We start from the raw sequence: 20,094 nt of genomic DNA on the forward strand, positions 1-20,094 counted from the left end.
GTCTGGTGTCAGAAATTACCTTTCCCCTTACATATTAGCCTTCAGGCTCCTCTCTTAGTTTATTGAGACCTTACTCATATGAAATATTTTCCTTGTTATCCTGTCATCTCTCCTTTTAAAAATGACAGGCTTCATGAAATCAATGAAATTGCTTTGCAGAAATCAGTTTACAAGTTATATGTCAGAATTTAAAATGTGTTAAATATATTAAAATTTTGCAGTGGAATCATCCATTCCACAGAATCATTGTGGCTGAAAGAGAGGATAAGACCCTAATATCATACATAAGCCACAAACCAATCTTCCAGCGTTTATAAGTAGCCACCCCTCTCTCACCATCCACCTGCCTAGCTCTTGCCAGTTCACAAAGCATTCGCAAGGGTCAGTCTGTTAAGGGTCACTGGCAGCAACTTTTTGAGATCAACGATTCAGCCGGCCGTATACTTTCTGCCTGCCTTCAGAACAGAGAAACTGAGACTCAGACGATTTGAGTAACTTTCCCTAAGTAACCGAACTAGTACGTAGAAGACCTGAAACAAGAGCTCATACTTTTAAAAATATTTTATTTATTTATTTTCTCAGAGAAAAGGGAAGGGAGGGAGAAATAGAGGGAGAGAAACATTGACGTGAGGGAGAGAAACATTGACGTGAGGGAGAAACATCGATTGCTTGCTTCTTGCCCGCGCCCAGACCCAGGGACCAAACCTGCAACCCAGGCATGTGCCCCAACCGGGAATCAAACTGGTGGTCTTTTGCTTTTCAGGATGACGCCCAACCAACTGAGCCACACAGGTCGGGGCAGGAGCTCATATTTTTAGCGCCTACTCCAGTTATTGTCCCCTCTATATTTTATAATATAAAGGTTTCAGTGGCTATTTTCCAAAAGTTGGCATATTCTACCATCATTATTTATCTATAAAACAGGCTAATAACATAATAAACTCAAAATAGTTGTAGATTTTTAAAAATTAAATAGGGTTAATTGAGAGAGTGCATTTGAAAAAAAAATGTTACACTACCAAGTGCCCTCTGTTTGAATGATGGTTATTATTGTGGGCTTGGCGAGGTCTCTGAATTCCAGCAGGCAGCTGTGTGTGCTTGCTGATTCCTACCCGTGGAAATGTGTTTGTTTATATTGTAGTATATGATCTATTTTTCCTTCAGGGCCCACGTGGCCAAATCGTGAACTGCCATATTAATAAGACTCAAACAGGTTTGAGAGGGTGGTTAGACTTAATGGTTTCCATAAAGTTGTTTCAATAGTTATTTTTCAGCAGATGGACAGTTTATACTGGACCACATTTCGGTGCCAGTGTGTCGATAGAAGTTTTCAACAGATGGCACACAAACACTTGGGAAGACACCCGCCCAATATTGTTATAACAAGGACTTGAAGAGCGCCAGGAAAACGGTGGTTTATATCCCGAAGTCCTTAGCCTGTGCTATCACAGTTGTAATTTAGATGATTTGGAAGTTTCCCTTCCCGGCACTTGCATGCATTGTATGTATTAGATGATGAGGAACACTCTGTTGTCAGTTCGATATTCAACATGGATTTAGCATTAAACCTGTTGATTATCGGTGGACGAACATAACTTCCTAGTCTACGTCTGTGCCATATATAGAAAATGTAACCTTCCATAAAAATAAACCGTAGGAGACTTACAGGCTTTTTTCTGAAAAGTATTGATTTATAAGGAAAAACAAGCTCGTCAAACTTGGAATTTTCAGATATACTCCTCAATAGGATGAATTTCCCAACCTTCCAAGTTACCCAACTTCAGGGCTGACCCCTTTACACTGTTTCTGGAATCAGTGAGTGAGGAATCAGGCAGTAAGCAGAGCAGTGTGGGGTGGGGTCAAGTCTGCGGGGGTGTTGGTGGCTATCACAGTGACAAAGGGCATTTACTGAGATGTAGTGGGTGGAGGCCGGAGTGCCTAGACGTGCACAGCACAGTCCAGCACACGGAAGAGATGCCCTGTGTCCTACTAGATGCCTGGCTGGACACGCATCTGAGGCTGGAGCTTAGGTCTGCTTAATTTAACTCTCAGAGTAAGTTTTGTAACACAGTGGTTTTTCCCCCCACAGAATATTAGCACCCACCCATACCTCTGCTCTGTGATTTTATTATGCTGCTCTATGAAAGGTTGAAAGACTTCTCATCTTCTGCTTCTGAATCCTGACTTCTTCATGCTCAGTAAATGCAAGTATTTACATACTTTATTACGTCTTTTTGTGTAGTTATTTACATGGTAAAACAGTCACATAAATGTCCTTCCCTTTTCTATTCCAAATAGGGCATCATATTAATATTTTTGAAGTTTTGTCTATAGGTAAGTAATATTATCGGTGAATTTCTGGATTTAAAGAGATAATTATAAAATGCTTGTTATAATAAAGGGGCCCTGAGACTAATCAGAATGAGAGAAGCATTGCTACAGAAAATTAAGCAATAGCAGACAAAGTCCTTCTCCACTTGTTCTCTTGTGCACATGTAATTCTGTGTTGGAATCACTCAAACAAACAGTCAAGGGCATGAGTCTATGTCTTTAATTAGGACTGTAATCCTAATAAATTCTGTCTCCCTTTGCTTGTTTGGAAGTTGTAACTGATTTTCTTTTGGCAAGTGGCATCAGCTAGATCTCCTTTATGTCTGTCATTACAGATGGCGTTTAATGATTGCTTCAGTTTGAAGTATCCTGGCAACCCCCGCCCAGGGGACTTGATTGAAGTGTTCCGTCCTGGCTATCAGCACTGGGCCCTGTACTTGGGTGATGGCTATGTCATCAACATAGCACCTCTAGGTGAGGCTTGTTTCCAGCAGCCCCTGGGAGCTTCGTAGTTTTCTTATTACAAGAAAGAATCATGCACAAAATCACAGAATTAAACAAAATAAGACGAGAAAGTAGATAATTATAGCCGATCTAAGTTTAGGGAAGAACATTTTAAGACCAAAGTGACATTGAAGACATCACAAATGCCAATTAACGCAAGAATGTAAAACTTCTGGTTTAAAAAAGAAAGCACCATTAAAAAGTAAAGAATCAGCTGGGAACAGTAATCGCCACAAATGTGACAGTAGTCAGCGTCTTCATATACCACACAAACTGGTTATTTCCATTCATTCAACACTGATTTATAGGTTACTGTGTATGTGCCAAATGCTTTTCTGCACGCTGGGGGCACGTAAACCTCTCCCTGTGTGGCGGAGCTTACATTCTACTTCAGGGTGGAGGGTGGTAGAGAGAGAGAGAGAACACAGAGAACAATGTTAGAACAAAGATAAGGAGAAAGGAGAAAATAAATCAGGAAAGCAGGATAGGAAGTGCTAGGAGGTTCTGTATTTTTAAATGAGGTGGTTGGGAAAATCTCATAAGGAAGTCACATCTGAGAAACAACTTGAGATGAGCAAACCAGACAGATGACATTTGGGGAGAGAGTTTCTCGGGCCAAGTGGACAGTAAACCCCCAAAACCCTCAAAAATCAAACAGGTAAACAGGTACGGAATGGTGTGTAGGAGAACAAAGCAAAAGCCAATACCTGTGTTAACCTTTTTGTCATCTAAGAATTGTCAAATAAAACAACAGATTTTATGCCTGTCACATTAGCAAAGGCTAAAAAATTGTAGCAATCATTGTTGATAAGGGTATAATGAGATGAATACAAAGATATTGTTGATATAAATATAAGTTGATAAAATGGTTCACAAAAACAATTTAATAATATGTGTTAAGAGTGTTGAAAGAGCTGACAAGCTCCAAGCCTGCCATTGGACTTCTACAAATCTGTTCTTGGGAACTGCCTAAGGGATGTTGACTGACATTCCTGTATAAGGGTGTTCACATCTATCTCATTTATAATGATTTAAAAACCAGATAATGGCTTAATATTCAATAGGGGAATCGCTAAACAAATTATTATTTAACCACAAAATATTACACATCTGTGTTTAGCAAGATTCTTCAGCTGCAAGTAACAGTAATCAACTCAAATGAGCTTAAACAAAAAGATCACTAATTGTTTCACTAAGGAAAACTACAAAAAAGGGACAGATGGTGCTGGCCTCAGGGGTGCCTCTACTGAGAAGTTTGAACACTGTCAAGACCCTCTGTCTCACATCTGTACTTTTTTCTATCTGTCGTCCTCATTCTCCCAGGCTCCATCTCTCTGAGAAGCTGAACTGATGACCCTTGGCATCATTAGGCCCTTAGTCTTCTAGTCCCGTGACTCAACAGAGGAGATAGCAAATCCTCGCATGTTGCAGTTAGAAACTCTAATTCCTCCAGTCTGGGCACCATACCCAATGCTGAACCATCACTGTGCCCAGGAGAATGGGACACTCACTGGCTTAGAGAGAGTCTTTTCCGGGAAAGAGAGGCAGTGATGGGATGAGGCACTAGATAGACAAAATCAATAGCCACTAAAAGTCACGTTTCTGGACGTGTTAAATTGCATAAGTGATGATCCTTGTGTGATATTTATTTGAAAATTCCAGATTAAATGCAACATGTAATAAAACCCAGTTTGCCAAAAAATAAAATAAAAAAGAATATACACACACACAAATGCACCTATATGTGTGTTAATAGAAGAAATAATAGAAGTACATTAAAATAATAATAGTTATTTCTGGGTGGCAGGATGCTGGATGATTTATACTTATGTGTTTATGCTATATTTTTCTGTACTTTCTAAATGTTTAGAAACAAGCACAATTTATTAAGAAAAATATATACAAATAAATAGCCTGGAGTATTTTTTTCCCCTCACTGTACCTTTAAGGAGAAGTGTTTATAGGCCTAAGTCTTACTATCTTGAGAACTTTTAATGAAGCTGCTTTAGCAATATTCTGAGATAGTTTGTTCTTGTTCTAGAATACTGAAGATGGAAATAACAGATAAAATGACATTTATGATACAGAGCTGGTAGTTTCTGTAGGGCCTAGTGATTAACGCTTAGCAATTCTCTGCATTTTCCCTGCAACTTGCATATCTGGAAAATAATGCGAGATTTTGGCACTGTTTCCTTATTTTCATGTTTCAGTTTCATATTAATGTGGTCCAGTCACTGAGCTATGATTCTGTAGACTGAAATTTAATTCCTGTTTCTGCTGTTAACTACTGACGTGGTATTTTGCAAGTCAGTTTACCTCCCCAAGCTTCAATCTCCTCATCTGCAAATTGATTACATCAGAGTAGTAAAAAAGAAAAGTTTAGTAATTCTAACTAGGATATATGTGATCAAAGAACTTGTAATGTGTAAGAACTTTCAATGTGTGAGCTTTGGAAATGCTGCTCCAATGAATAGGACCTTGGCAGATAGAGAAAAAGAGGGGTGGGAAAGAAGGTTTGCTTTCGGTCATTACCGAAAGGAAAAGTGTCCAAACACTAGGTGTGCAGAGACCTTTCCTCTCGTGATTCAGTGGAGCAGTGGCAGTCTTGGACAGACGGAGAGGGACTGGGGCCTGGAGTTGGAGCTGACACATAGGAATTGTCTGTCCAGCTTCAGACGCCAACTGTGGCAGGCCAGAGTCTCAGAGGTCCCTGGCAGTCTAGGCCAATGCTTACCCATAGCGGCAGCGAAGACAGAGTGACGGGGCCTGGAGCCTTCCAACAGGTGGGTCAGCCACAGCATGAGGCCACGTGTAGCCAACAGTGCATGTTAGGGTAGGTTCAGGTTCAGGACCACGTTTCTCTGCCAAAGAAACTGGCAAGACAAAAGCAGTGACTCCGTCTGACCCCAGCTGACCCCTCAGAGGAGTGAGGTATTGTGCAGATTGCAAATGGGACCCAGATGGAAGCCTAGTTGAAAGAATAAGTGTAAGAAGTGGAGGCGAGGGTAAGGAATGCAGCTTAGACGCTAGGACAGCCCTGCTAATCGTAGTGCACTACTGCTAAAGCCCAACAGTGTTCGTTGGAAAGGGCTCACATGCTGAAAAAGACTGCTTCATAGAAAGTGTGGATAATGGTCCTATCTGTACTGTGCTAGAAACATACACCAAGATCTCTAGTAATCATACCAATTGAGAGAGAACTTTTCACTCAAAAGCGGGTACAGTTTTCTCACCCAATTTGCTCTTGGGGAGATTTAAATTTTCCAAAGTTTTCTTGCTTCTCACTCCTATGGTAGTGAATAAGTGTATTGTTAAATTACAGTGAGTGCTTAAGATTACCGAATCTTAAGCTGGTAAGATGAAGTGATTTCTGGCTTGATAAATTTGGAACAGAGCTGGCTTTAGTTATCCCAGCACTTCCAGTCTTTAGACGGTGTGGAGTTCCCTGGGCTGGGCCACCGTAGCTTGCTAACCAGAATTCTCCTTACAGAGGATGGCATTCCTGCATCGTTTACAAGTGCCAAGTCTGTCTTCAGTAGGAAGGCCCTGGTGAAGATGCAGCTTTTGAAGGATGTTGTGGGAAATGACACATATAGAATAAACAATAAATATGATGACGCATACTCCCCTCTCCCCACGGAAGAAGTCATGCAACGGTCAGAGTTTGTCATTGGACAAGAGGTGGAATATGACGTGCTGGTCAACAACTGTGAGCATTTTGTGACTTTGCTTCGCTACGGAGAAGGAGTTTCGGAGCAGGTGAGTTTTCTTTAAGAGATACATGAGGAGTTCCTTACATTGGGGGAAGAATATTGACTGTGAGAAGGTTCCCAGGCCTCACACAAAATGACAAGAACAAGAAAATAAGAGAACGCTGAAAGACAAAGAAGGGCATTGAGTTGTTCAAGGTCATGCGGCAAGTTAATGGCCAAACTGAGGATAGAGCATTAATATCATAAAGTTGGAGTAGAAGGGACTTGAAGCAGAATCTAGACCATAGCTTTCTGTTAGTCTGTTGTCTTCTGTCCTTCATTTCTTCCCCTCATAATCCCACCATACAGCAGTCTTAAATAAGTAACCTTAGATACTGAAAAGAATGCGCTGGACCTTTTTGCGTGGGAGTTCATTTGCCAAAGGTAATTCTAACATTCTTTTTCATTAGCTGGAAGAGGCCAAGTGATGACATATTTTGATGGGTTTGTAAATATTTTCTATCAACTTACAATGCTGGTTTCAAAGAAATTTTGTGCCTTTAAGTTGATTCATTGAGATTTTGGATTATTTTTAATGGAGTAATTGACCTTATCTTTAAAGTAGCTTGCAACTTGGTCATTTACCTCCGCTGTTTTGTAGTGTGGCAGATTGGTGACTGAAAGCATGCTGGAGCCAATTGCTTTTTCTCTACCTGCCATCCCACCAATTCAGTTCCATCATTGATATTTTAACCTAAAGATTTTTAAAGTGGTGTAAGAAAATGAACATATAAAGGCTTCCAGTATCTTGAAATGGTGGATCAGTTCTGTAAACATCTATTCTAAGGAATGAGGTTAAGATTCTTCTCATGGGAGCTTATGAAAATGGGAGATGAAACATAATAAAAGGATACATTTGCTTTCATTAGGAAATGATTTAGTTGGAAATTAATTTTTATTAGGAAATGTATTAACATAATGAATGTACTACCCACATGGAACAATAAATTGCTTCTGGGCCAGAACACAGAATACATACACACAAAGTTCTGCTCACATGTGCTTTGGAAACCAGTGGTACAGCTAGAAATTGAGTCCATTTTCCTCTGTTGTTAAATGGTAAAACTCCACTGCACTCAATGAGCCATTCTTTAAAAAGACATCTAAATGAAAAGGAATTGGCGTCATCTTCTTGCTTGGACTCTCACTTAGTCCATCATCTCTTCACCTGTCATACCCAGAATCAAGACCAATAAAAATGCATCACCCCTCGGCAGCTAGCAGAACGGTTCCCTAGCAGGTTCGGACGGAGAGGGTGCAGCGAGAGCCCTAAGCACCCACCTAAGCTTTGGAACTCGGCTGGCCTGCGGTAGAACTCCATCTTCCCCACTTACTAGCTGGGTGACTTTGGGCACATTGTCTATCAGTTTCCTAGTTTATAAACTGAAGTTGTTTTGTAAATTACGGGAGGTATTTGAAATCCCTTAGCATTCTGTATTACATATTATCCATCCTAATAAACCCTGGATATTATTCTTAATGGCACTATTTTAGGGACTTTATAGATCTCTGTTGGCACTCTTTAATAAAAACCTCTGCTGATCTAACAGGAAATATAGCACTTTAATTATTATTTGTATTACTGTCAATAATTAATAGTATTACTGCTAGTAATAGCTAGTCATAGATTAGTTTTTGGGGTCCCCTTAAGGCTTAGGGGTCTTGAGCTTAGAACAGTCCTCTTGGGAAATGGCTATCTATTTCCTCCAAGTACAAAAGAACTGTGAATGCATTTTTAAAAATGAGAAAGGTAGTATTGTGGCTCTCTCTTTTTCTTCTTTGTGCTTTTCTATATTTTTAAAAATTTAATAAACATTATTTTTTAGAGTAGTTTCAGGTTCACAGCAAAACCGAGCTTCACGTATAGAGTTCCTGTATCTCCCTCCCCAGCACGCGTGTGTAGCCTTCCCCACCATCTGCGCCCCTCATCTGTGCAGTATGTTTGTCACCAAAGATCAATGACATTGGTGCATCATTATCACTTAAAGTCCATAGTGAAGGAAACCAGAATGTGTTAGCCCAGAACACAGCACTTTGACATGAAGATTATTTCGAGATGAAGACATTGAGAGAGACACAAAAAGCTCCTTGCCCCCTATTTGCCTGAAAGCAAGACATGCATTTTCACAGGTGTCCCTCCTCTCTCTACCAGGAGGGACAAAACTTAATCACTGGGGGCAGCTGGGGTTAAGGTAAGACACTTAGCAGCTCGGAGAGGGCACCAGAGCGAGAATGACAAACTTGACTGACTAGGCTCCCTCTGCCATTAGTTTCCCATACACTTACTTCCCTGCAGTTTGCTGTCCTTGGAAGCCTAAAACCGCTTTCCTTTGTCCTGTCATTTCTCTACAGCCCCCTGCTCTTTGTTGAAAATGCTGTATCGGCCCGAATTCTAAGCCACCTCTTTGAGTTACTCTTCCCTGAGATGTGTATGTTAATACATTTCTGTGCTTTTTTTCTTGTTAACCTGACTATTATTACTCATGCAATAAGAGTCTCATGTGGGAACCTAAGGTGGGTAGAGAAGATGTTTTTCCTCCCATAAAAGTAGTTTACATTAGGGTTCCCTTTTTCTGTTGTACGTTGTGCGGTTTGGCAGACGTGTCATTACTGTGTCACACAGAGTTGTTTTCACTGTCCTAAACATCCTCGGTGCTCTAGGTCAGTTCACCCCTCCTTCCCCTTGAACTTCTGGTAACCACTGACCTGCTTACTGTTGCCACAGTCTTACCTTTTCCAGAATGTCATTTCTTATACTAAGAAATACGCGTTCAAAACCCTTCCTGTCTTTCCATGGCTTGCTAGTGCATTTCTTTTTATCACTGAATGATACTCCATTGTCTGGATGTATATTCACCTCCTGGCGGACATTTTGGCTGCTTCCAAGGTTTGGCAATGAGGAGAAAAGTTGCTGTCAACATTTGTGCAGGTTTTTGTGTGAATGGAAGTTTTCAGCTCCTCTGGGTAAACACTAAGGAGTGTGATTGCTGGATTGTCTGGTATGAGTATATTCAGTTTTGTAAGAAACCACCACATTGCCTCCCAAACTGGCTGGCCCATTTTGCCTGCCCGTCATCAGTGAATGAGAGTTCCTGTTGCTCCACATTCTCACCAGTATTTGGTGGTGTCAGTGTTTTGGAATTTAGCCATTCTAATAGGTGCACGTTGGTTTCTCCTCTTAATTTGCAATTGCCCAAATACTTGTGATGCTGAGCATCTTTTCATATGCTTATTGGCCATTGCATATCCTATTTGGTGATGTGTCATTGGAGATCTTTCGCCCATTTTTAATCAGGTTGCTTGCTTGTTTTCTTATTGTTGAGTTTTCAGAGTTCTTTGCATATTTTGGATAACAATCTTTATCAGATGTGTCTTTTGCAAGTTTTTTCTCCCGGCCTGTGACTTGTGTTTTCTGTATTTTTTTTTAATTTTCCAAAATCAACATTTCTCACTGTTGTGCCTGAACAAGTTGTTGAAATGTGTCTATATTTGTGGAAGATGGCAGGACCCTTGAACAAGCCTGGGTGAGGCGACACACAGCCCACCCTGACTGCGCTGCACTGCCTCGCCCTGCAGCCCGAGTCTCCGGGGGGGGGGGGGGGGGGTGTGGAGCGGGAAGAGGCTGCTGGGTAAACTCCATAGTCATCTGTGACCCAGCTTCACTGTATCTGCACACAGCGCTCAGACTCAGCTAATGTTTCATCGCGCACATACAGATCCTCAGAGCGGAGCCTTTATTGTGTCCCACAGCCAGGTGGATTTGGTGATTTCTATAATCCTAAGTAAGCCAGACAGGAAAGGCTTTGTTCATGCTGATTCACTGAGAACAGGCCTGGATGTTAGAATCTTGCAGGTCAGATCCCATTACATATAACTCCAAGGGATTGTTCAAATTGCACGGGGTTTTACCATCTAGAATGCAACTTGAAATAAGTGTTTGGGATGTGAGAAAATGCACGCACTGCCAGAAGTGGCTTTATTATTATTGCATCTGGACTGTGCACTCTCGGGTTTAGGATCAGGTTGCCTGTCTCATTCCCTGGCCTCTTAGGCTTATGGGATTTCTCTCACACTTTGTGTTTCTAAGTGGCTGAAAAATACCCAGTGTATTAGGTCTGCATCTAGCGGGGTGCCACCCCCACCCCCTCCACCCACCCACAGGCCCTGAGTTTGTCCAGGGCTGGATCCTGCTGCCATTTGACACCTCTGTTGGAAGACTCCAGCTGCCCTTCCTGTCTTGTCAGTTGCCGCCACACTTCCCTGTGTCGCGCTTTCAGGGCAGCTCAGTATCTGCCTGGAATTGCGTGAAGGTCGGGCCTGACTTACAACCTTTGATCCCCGAGTGACCATTGATTCTGCCTGTCTTTGGAATTGTGGCCTGTGTCTTGTACCTGCCTGCGCCTTTCTGCACCCTGTGTGCTATGCGGGTCACTCTACGCTGCCGTGAATCTGACTCTCCTGGGAAACAACTTAGTGACCAATTCAACGTTACAAGTACGACAACCAACCAACCAGACAAATAAATACAATTGCAGTTGTAAACTAAAATAGGAATTGTGGGCTGTTCCCCAGTGCCATTCTCCCTGGCAACTGGGGATGGTGGCAGAGCAGGGAGTTCCAGCCCTGGGCCTTGACCCTGCAGACCACGGGATGGTGGCCTGGAGTGAACACTCCTGTCATTGCCCTTCTTTCCTGGCTGTGGCTCCTTCTGCCCGCTCCCAACAGGGAAGCTTCAGTTAGGGGGCAGCCTGCAGCAGTGCTGTGGGGGTGGCAGGCTCGGTGGGGGAGGCCTGGGGTTAGAGAGAGGACATGCCCGGTTGTGGGCTGGGCCAGGTTTCCCAGCATTTGGGCCCGTCTCCAGGGTCATTTGTGGAAAATGTTTTGCTTTGTTTGAGAGCCTGATACTCAGATTCCAGAGAACAACTGTTTTCAGAACACCTGATACTGAAGTGCCAGGTCATAAAATACACTCCAGCCCATGAAGAGGGAAGGCAATATTAGTCGAGTACCGTGAAAACCGTGAATATTCATTAGATGTCTCATCACGATGATGATTAATACCCTTAGAGCTATAAATGTCTGAACTCTTTTATGGACAATTGAGCTTGAGAGTGGTTTATTTTCATTTGTCTACATGAGAAATTAATTTTTGACATGATAATTAACATCAGTATTGACTTCTTTTCAAGTTTCTCAGAATTCAGATTGTATCTACCCAATAAGAGCTTACACGTATTTAGCTCAGATCACATCCCTGAATTATTTGCTAACAGACATTCTTGCGTCAGGGAAAACACACACATTCACACACACACAGTGTTCACCCTGGTATGGATGCAACCACACCTGTGTGTGTGTTGTGGGGGGGGGGTGCGGTGTAGAGGGTGAAACCGTGGTTCAAGACTCAACCAATTGCTAAACATTCCAGCCTCACGACCTCGCACAAATCGCCTTTAACGCTTCAACTTTTGCAAAACAGGAGAAATCCTGCCGTGCAGGGATACTATGATGATTAGTAGGGACTGTGAGAGAGAGTTTATTAATGGTCAGGGACTGTAAAAATATGAGGGGTATGTATATACACACATATATCTACCCGTGTGTATTTATCTATATCTTTGTCGTCATGATAAAAATTATAAATTTATTTCATCTTCATGCAAAGTTTAAATTTTACATTGAATTTTAAATGTATTTGTTGTACAGTAACATGGGTCCTCAGTTTAAGGAACAAACTAAATCGTGGGTTTAGGAGGCTGAGATGCCTTTAGGATACAATGTGTTTCTTGTTTGCTTGTTTCTTTACAGGCCAACAGAGCAATAAGCACCATTGGGTTTGTGACAGCTGCTGCCAGTGCCTTCTCATTCCTGGGCTTGTTCTCAAAGAGACAGAAAGCGAAATACTATTAACAATTTACTGAAGAGATATTGGAACTGAAGGAATTTGTGAGGAGGGGAAAAAGAAAACCTGGGAGGAATACTTATTTTCAATGTATCATTATTGTTTCAAACCCCAACCATGGATGGCAAGTTCTTTAATAAATTGCTTAGTGATATTATCACTGAGCCAAGGAAATTTTGCTCCCTGCTGGCGTAGATTTTCTGTGGCAGCTTGAACAAGAAGCAGTAGCCTTTAGAGTGAGCCAGCAGAGGATCTTCACAAAATCACATTACATTTTATCTTCTCCTATAAATATTATTTTCCTTTTCCCTGAGGGTAGCTATTTTGTATTTGCCAGAGGGAAGAAGAGCAGATTATATGTGATTTTGAAAAAAAAGATAAGAACTCCAAGTGGTTAGGGTTGACATCTAAATTCATACTCCTGGTCAGAAAAGAAATTGGGAAATTCAGCATTTGGTTAGGCAGTTTGAAGAAGTTTGCTTAACAAGCTGTTTGAGGGTAGACACCCACCTCCTTGCTCCTGTGCCCATGGGCAGTGGGGCGGGGGGGGGGGCCGCTGGGTGGGGAAAGGGGCTCTTGGCTCTGGCGTTTCAGATCCAGTGATTTTCTCAGAAACCACTCATTTATCAGAAAAGCCCCTGACAAGCAAGAACGGACTGTTACTTGTACCCGCATTGTTTCCTTTGGCGTTTGAAGTATTTCAAAGGTTTTAACCTTAGAAAGAGATCATTAAAGTAGGTTTCAGGTGCCATTTTTAGAAAATCAGACCCCATGTTACCTTTTCAGGCTTTTACTGGCAGTCTAGGAGAGGTGTGTGTGTTGACTATGTGTTGAGTGAAACAAACTGCTTCTTAGTGCCGTTCCAGTGGAATTCTTGTCGACAGCAGGTGGGGGAAATGACCGCAGTCTCTAAACCCTAAGCTTTTATCAGACAGTATGTGACAGTACCCTGCAAACACACTAGCAGCCAGTGACGCACTTCCTGTGACTTCATTAAAAGCGTAAGCATGACATAAAAGAAATGTTCAAGTAAATATTGAGGGGGGTGTGCAATGAAGGAACGGGGAATATGGTAGATAAAGGGACTGAACAGAAGACTCGAGGAAAGACGTGGACCTGTTGAACTGATTCCGATTTCACCCCAGGGCCAGAAATACTCCACAGTGTAATTGCAGGGTTAAGATTAAGGGTAACAGAGGGGCCACGTACTGCAGTCAGTGCCAGCAGAGACCTTATCTCTCTCTTCCTTGTTCCCGGACTTAGCGCTTCCCTTTCTCCTGGCGCCAGCTCTGCCTCCAGATAACCCCGAACTCTCTCTCCGTCCCCTGGACCTCTGGGGAGGTATGGGTGTCTCCTACCAGACACCATGACCTGATAATGCCTCTTCATTTTTATCTTGGATTTAGTTTCCTGTTTCTTTTATGTCCTGCTCTCCAGCAATAGTTTGAAAAGAAAATGAGCACTTTGCTAAAATCGTCAAAGTAGGGTGAGATTGGTGGCAGTTTAAGGTGTTACCTTTCCCGAGGTGTGTGTACCTTTGAATAAAGGTGACTACAGAGGAATCACAGCATCAGCACATGGGGGAGGGGCAGGTTTGAGGTCAGACCTTCTGAGAATTCTCAAGTCAGATCTTTCTAAAGAACTCTGGACTCCTCCACTCCAGACGGCAGTCCTCGCTGTGCTAGACAACGGCACGATGCACTTTTAAGTGAAATTCATGGATTAATTTTTCACAACCTGTTCAAGACTCCAATAATTTTCAGCCTTAAAGGTAAGCTCACAAAGCTGGTCACCAGTGTTCCTCTAACAATGGCCACTCCTGTGGACGGGCAGCTCAGGGTGGAAAGTCTGCTCTTCCCAGAGGCCATCATTGGTGTGTGGCCTCGCTCCCGGTGCCTCTGTCCTCTGTCGGGCCTTTGCCCAAGACTAGTAAGCCTTCCTCTGAGCATGCTTTTAGCAAAGTTAGCATAGAGTTCAACTTTATCAGTTCCACATCCACAAAGACGTGTGAAATAAAGATTTTCACTTATCAGATACCAAGTAGGTTGTTGGAAAAATTGGGGCAAAAGAAAAAGGTGTACATTTATTAAATCAGGAGTTTTAAAAACATTTTAATGCTATCTAAATGCCATAGTGTATCAATTGAATCTTCTTGCTTTAAAGGTCAGATTACTAAAAAAAAAAAAAAAAAAAAAAAAAAAAGGTCAGATTACTAACACAGACATGACATGTTGCTCATAGAACCCGAGTTATCATATTTATGTGTTGACATAACATTACTTAACCATAAACTAAATATCTTTTTACCTTTTTATCCTTTATTGGTAGCTACTGAATTAGACACATTTTGACAATTATCATTCTCCAAGAACTGTGCACCAAAGGTTAAAAAGCAAATAAAATATAGATATAGAGGGTTCGTTTTTATAGAAATTTGCATTTCTGCTGCTGGTTTGTGTAACAAAGTGCATCGCTGAATCCATACATCACAGTGTTAGGCACGTAACTGACACAGAATGGGACTGGTTACATAATTGCCTATGAACTGTTGAAGGTCTGTTAAGTTAGCAAATTTAGATTCATTGTTCTAAGTAAAACCTAGTAGATAATATAAAATGTTCACTAGGAATGACTGCCCTGTCACGGTTGGTCACAATGGGGTTGATGTATATAAAGGTAATAGTGTCTATAACATGTTTATAAAGGGTGTAACCTTCTCTTGTGGTTGTTAATGTGCATCTAATAATTGATTTAGATAATGAAAAGATGGAATGAAAGTTAGGATTGTTTAGTAGCCTAATCATTGTCACACTTTAGATACAGATATCATGGGCCCCACACCTAGGATCATTTTTAAAGATAATCAATGCAGAGTGTGGGCCAACTTTTAGAGTAAAACAAACAAACTTCAGTATTTCACCTGTCAGTAATAAAGAGTAAATAAAGGTGCTGTACTTCTTTATGTTAAAAGTGCAGTTCAATAATTTTATTACCTTTGTGACCTACTCTGAACCTAGCTCCTTGGCCCCAAACCAATGAGCTTTGGGAGATGCCGTCTTCGGTGGAGTCTGCGTCGATGCCCACCGCGGTGCCCAAGCCAAGCTGTGTGCGGCCGGCAGAAGCCTCCGTCGCTCCCCACTCCCACACAGCTCCAGCTCACCACTGGGAGAGCTGGATTTTCTGAAGTCAATGTCAGTTCTTGTTTCCTTCTTACTGATGAACGAAGGGAGCCAAAAAAAAAAAAAAAAAGGAATTTAGTGACCTTGAAAAAACATGTACATGAACATTCTTCACAAGTGAATATAGAGTTGAGTAAATTTGTGGCATTTACTAAGAAAAGGGTGTTTTTTCCAATTCTTTTATTTCTGTGGGTGAAAATAAAAAGTATATCTGTGAAACTTTCAATGCCAAAATTCTTCTTCAATTTTCCTTTTATTGCTGTTCATACTATTAGTTGCACTGCTGTGGCAAGGCGTACATTTTAATCAGGATAATGCTATGTAATGTGAATAAATTTATGGAAAAATGATAATCCAGGTAATGTGTTTTTCCCTCAATCGTAGAAGATCGGTGTATTTAAGGTCCTTTGTTGCAAAGCTCAATACACTGCAAAATGTGCTTTGAGTCCTCAGCTGGGGAGAGAAAAGGAAAGGGTAAAATATCATCACCTCTCCACAGTGCTTTAGTTTCTGGGAGGGAAAGGGGTGCTGTGAAACATGTACAGCAATAATTCTGTTACAGTCTGCTCCAAAAATGCTGTTCTGCGTCTTGGCCTCACCAGTCGAGCTTTCCCTTTGGAATCTCTTCGGAGGTCTCATAGCCTCGGTTGATGTAGAATCCATTTTTGCCATCGCCTGAATAATCCGTCCTGTTTGTGGGAGGCCACGTAGGGTCTTCTGCCAGCTGCTTTTGCCAGTTCTTATATTGACTTTTCGAATAGAATCCAAATTTTTTTTGGATCAATAGCCAGAGCTTTCGATTTTGAAGGATGGCATCCTGGAAAATCAGGTGGGAAAAACAAACCGTCATCCACTTCCCCTGCTGCCTGGTTGCTACCACCACATGCTGCTCCCCCAGGCCCTCCCCTGAGATGTGCTTATTGCCGCTGCTGCTGCTGCTGCTGGGGGAACTTCTCCTCCCTTCAGCCCCCACGAAGCCTAGCAGCTCCCCTCTTTCCCTTGAGAAGCAAGAGCGTACTTGTGTTCACAGAAATCTGCTGAAAGTATACATACAGCCTGTCATTTCCACAGACTCCTAGCTAAATCCTGGCTGATGATCCACTTAGAATTATGTTACTGCCAGACTGAAATGATAATTAGTTCGAGTACTCAATGTACTCAAACTGCAGAAAAGAGAAAAAATCACGGCTACCTGCCACATGCCACATAGAAAGTGCCAGAAAAAGGTTTGTTGAATGAATAGATGAACTCTAGCAATGAAATGGGTCTTGATTTCCATTTTGCAGGCTCTCTTTTTTCTATGTTCACGTGCACACACTTTTTACACATGTATAATAGAATTGGTCAAATTTTGCTTCCCACTTGTTATCCTAGACTTTCATATACAATTTGTAGCTACAGTCTTCTTAATAGTCCTTTCAATGATTGTATAACATTTCTTGAAATTGCTGTACAACTCTTTAAAGAAACAGCATCTTTACTTTTGAACACCTGAGTCTAATATTTTACCACTGTTGGTAATACTATGGTACCTTCATACATGCAAGTTTTTTCTCTTATTTGGGTTTTATTAAAAATATAGTCTCAAAAATAAAATACCTCAGTTTTACTGACTGTTTTCAATGGAATATTTGTGTGTATATATATATTTTTTAAATTTGGTTGATCACCTTGCTCAACAGACTTATAATACATGAATCTTTTATTTTTTTAGAAAACTATCCTTTAAAAAAATAGTACCTGAAGCTTTCACTGGATAGGTAAAGAAATGTAGCACTCTAAGTAGAAGAGAAATGAAGGGAGAAGACCCTGAAGGGTAAGAATGGACTGGATGGAGCAATGGCTTCCTGCCTCTCACAATTAAGGGAGCCCTTCTGAAGACAGTCCTTCACTTGAAATGGTCTCGCTGAATTTCAGAGCTGGAAGGTCACCTGGTCTCGTCTCTAAGACAGTAGTGAGAACGCCAGAAAAGTACAATACCGTGCTTTTGTGTGAGGCAAAGTGAGAGTTAATTTGATGTTTTGCTTTCTGTGCTACAGACACTGAGAGCATGTCTGTGCAGCCTTCAAAGAATTTTAAATCATTCTCCAAGGAATTTCTCCCAAAGGGTACATGTACACGTTTATATAAACCCTTAATAACTATCACTGTTGGGGACAAAAGTGCCCTAAAAAATGAGCAGCTGTGGAAAATGAGACCCTTTATTTGTTTAGCTCTGCAGAAGAAGAGTAGGAACCATACAGAAATCACTTTACCTCCACAAAGAAGGCCACACAGAATTGGATGAGGACTGCCACCAAAATTGATACCCTCCACGATGTTATGGTTGGAATGAACTGTGAAGAAGGAAATACTACTGTTATGCTTTCCCTACCTTACACTTTGAAAAATCATATTATTTAATTCATACAGTTGTAACAACTCTGGTCTTGGAGGGTAGGCATTATTTTCACCACTTTGCAGGTGAGTAGGTCAGTACCTTGCCCAAGGGCTCAAAGCCAACAGACATAAGGCAGAGCCAGAATTCAAAGGAGACTGACTGTCTCTTGTCCTGCGCTCCCTCCCTTGGCTGGTGATAGACATGGAGCAACTGTGCCTTGCATGGCGGGCGTGAGACGGGACACTTTGGAGCCTGTTTGTCTCTCTCCATTTTTATCTTCTTAGGGGGAAGTGGGTATAAGTTTAAATCATTCATCTAATAATATTATTACTCTAATTCTCCCAAAGCAAAACCTAATTGAAATTCATTCTTTCAGTAAAATTAACCTATGAGTAAACATAAAGGGGGACAAAAGTTCACGTTTATTTTAATTGAAACAAAGGAAACTTTTCCTGAACAAATCTTCCCAGCCCTAAATCCAATGGCCTGATGAAAGCCAAACCCACCCGAACCACCTTCCTTTAAGTATTAAGGAGTATATGTTGCATATTGACCACCGTCTATACTTATTAATGAGTGTGAGAGCGACAACTTCCCATGGCTGCATCCACAACAAACACACACACGCAAAAGCTACACAGCCCCATTTCTGGCCCTACAGGGTAGACTATGGATGACTGTGTAAAGGGCGGAGCTGCCTTTCCGACTAAAACCATAGATCCTCCACTCTGTCTAAATGCTCACTTTTAATTCTCATCTCTATTCTGAAATGAGTTATTTCAATGTAACAGTTTGTTATTCCCCCCCTGGTGCAGACAGCCTCTCCTGGGTTGTGAAATAGAGCACGGGGGGTGTGAGGGTTGTCTGAGGGGCTCAGTAGGGCAGGTCACAGTGGAAGTCAAGGGTCAACCCTTTTTTATATCTCCCACAATGCTGGGTCCAAAGACAAGTTCACTAACCTCTTAATGAATTTAATATTAACCCACTGTACCGTGCATGTATCAAGCGTCGTCCACTGAAATAAACCTCTCCACAGCCAATGTCTGTCAGACAGAAAGACAACTGGCCCACAATGCTATTTTGCCTTACTCCTCACAACTACATTATGATGGATTTCTACTATATATTTTAAAATTTAACTTGAAGAATTAATTATAATATCAATACATAAAATGTATTATACTAGTTTAACATAGAAGAATAAGGTATCCAAACATAATATTTCAGGTGTGTATAGGATAAATGCACCAAATTGATAATACTAATAATACAAAAACAATCAGAGCCTAGCGTGTGTGAGATCTAGCTATGTTATTTGCTTTTCTAGTACATGGAAATAGCCTCATGGAAATAGTATTCAGTGGTCAGAGAGACTATGGTAGGAACAGAATTTCAAATTACAATGTAAATATGGTCCCATTGCACATGTGAGTTGTAACAGATGTGCAACTGAATTACCACTTACCTCCATTCCTTGGTATATATCTTGAAAATCAGAAAACAGAATGAAAACTGTGAGGCCCAAGGCAGATATCAGCAGAAATGAGAACATATCTGAAGAAACAGCAAACATTATTTTTAGATGCAAAGGAATGTTTCGCATATTTTGGCACACATCGCAGAATCCATTATCTCTGTTGGGCAAATACTGGGTATGTCTTCAGACATTTTGATGTATCCTCATATGCTTTAAAATCTGTTCTCATGCTTACAAGAGAAAGGTGATATCTTAAAGCTTTTCCTTGGAAGGCTAAGTGTAGAGAGATGCTAATAAAGGCATTACAGTAACCTCCATAAAGGAGCTACCTCAACCGAGGAGTCCTGGGAGGCCGGGACATCCTGCGGTGACCAGCCCACGCAAACGGTCACCAGAGGGGCCCTGAGGCTTTAGCACCATGTATACATGGAGTCGTGCATGCATGGACAAACAGTCCTCTAGGTCCTACCTCATTCTTCTTCACTGTCTACAGAATAAATCCACGGGTCTTTCTTTAGATGATTGACATCGAAGGCTTTCCACAACATGGTTTCAATCAGCCTTTCTAC

The 20,094-nt window shown here is 41.4% G+C and overlaps 2 protein-coding genes across 7 annotated transcripts in view; one reads left to right on the forward strand and one right to left on the reverse strand.

The window, feature by feature from the left end:
- The first annotated feature begins 2,663 nt into the window (after positions 1–2,663).
- Positions 2,664–20,094, forward strand: part of PLAAT1 (phospholipase A and acyltransferase 1) — a 41,676-nt gene continuing 24,245 nt past the window's right edge. Inside the window, exons 1-3 of one of the 3 annotated variants that reach the window (XM_053918217.2) lie at positions 2,664–2,805; positions 6,326–6,594; positions 12,396–13,007. In XM_053918217.2, coding sequence (XP_053774192.1) covers positions 2,667–2,805; positions 6,326–6,594; positions 12,396–12,497 — 510 coding nt within the window. In that variant the 5' untranslated portion in view covers positions 2,664–2,666 and the 3' untranslated portion in view covers positions 12,498–13,007. Of the gene's footprint in view, positions 2,806–6,325; positions 6,595–7,768; positions 8,437–12,395; positions 13,008–20,094 lie in introns of those variants that run through there. The other 2 variants (XM_053918219.2, XM_053918218.2) reach the window with 2 other exon arrangements.
- Positions 14,547–20,094, reverse strand: part of ATP13A5 (ATPase 13A5) — a 99,070-nt gene continuing 93,522 nt past the window's right edge. For 2 of the 4 annotated variants that reach the window (XM_053918214.1, XM_024556342.3), the window contains 4 exons: positions 19,514–19,602; positions 17,924–18,004; positions 16,268–16,485; positions 14,788–15,702 (listed from right to left, as the gene is read on the reverse strand). In XM_053918214.1, coding sequence (XP_053774189.1) covers positions 15,492–15,702; positions 16,268–16,485; positions 17,924–18,004; positions 19,514–19,602 — 599 coding nt within the window. In that variant the 3' untranslated portion in view covers positions 14,788–15,491. The other 2 variants (XM_024556343.3, XM_071220592.1) reach the window with 2 other exon arrangements.

Source organism: Desmodus rotundus, chromosome 2 (genome assembly GCF_022682495.2).
Source record: "Desmodus rotundus isolate HL8 chromosome 2, HLdesRot8A.1, whole genome shotgun sequence".
NCBI lineage: Eukaryota > Metazoa > Chordata > Mammalia > Chiroptera > Phyllostomidae > Desmodus > Desmodus rotundus.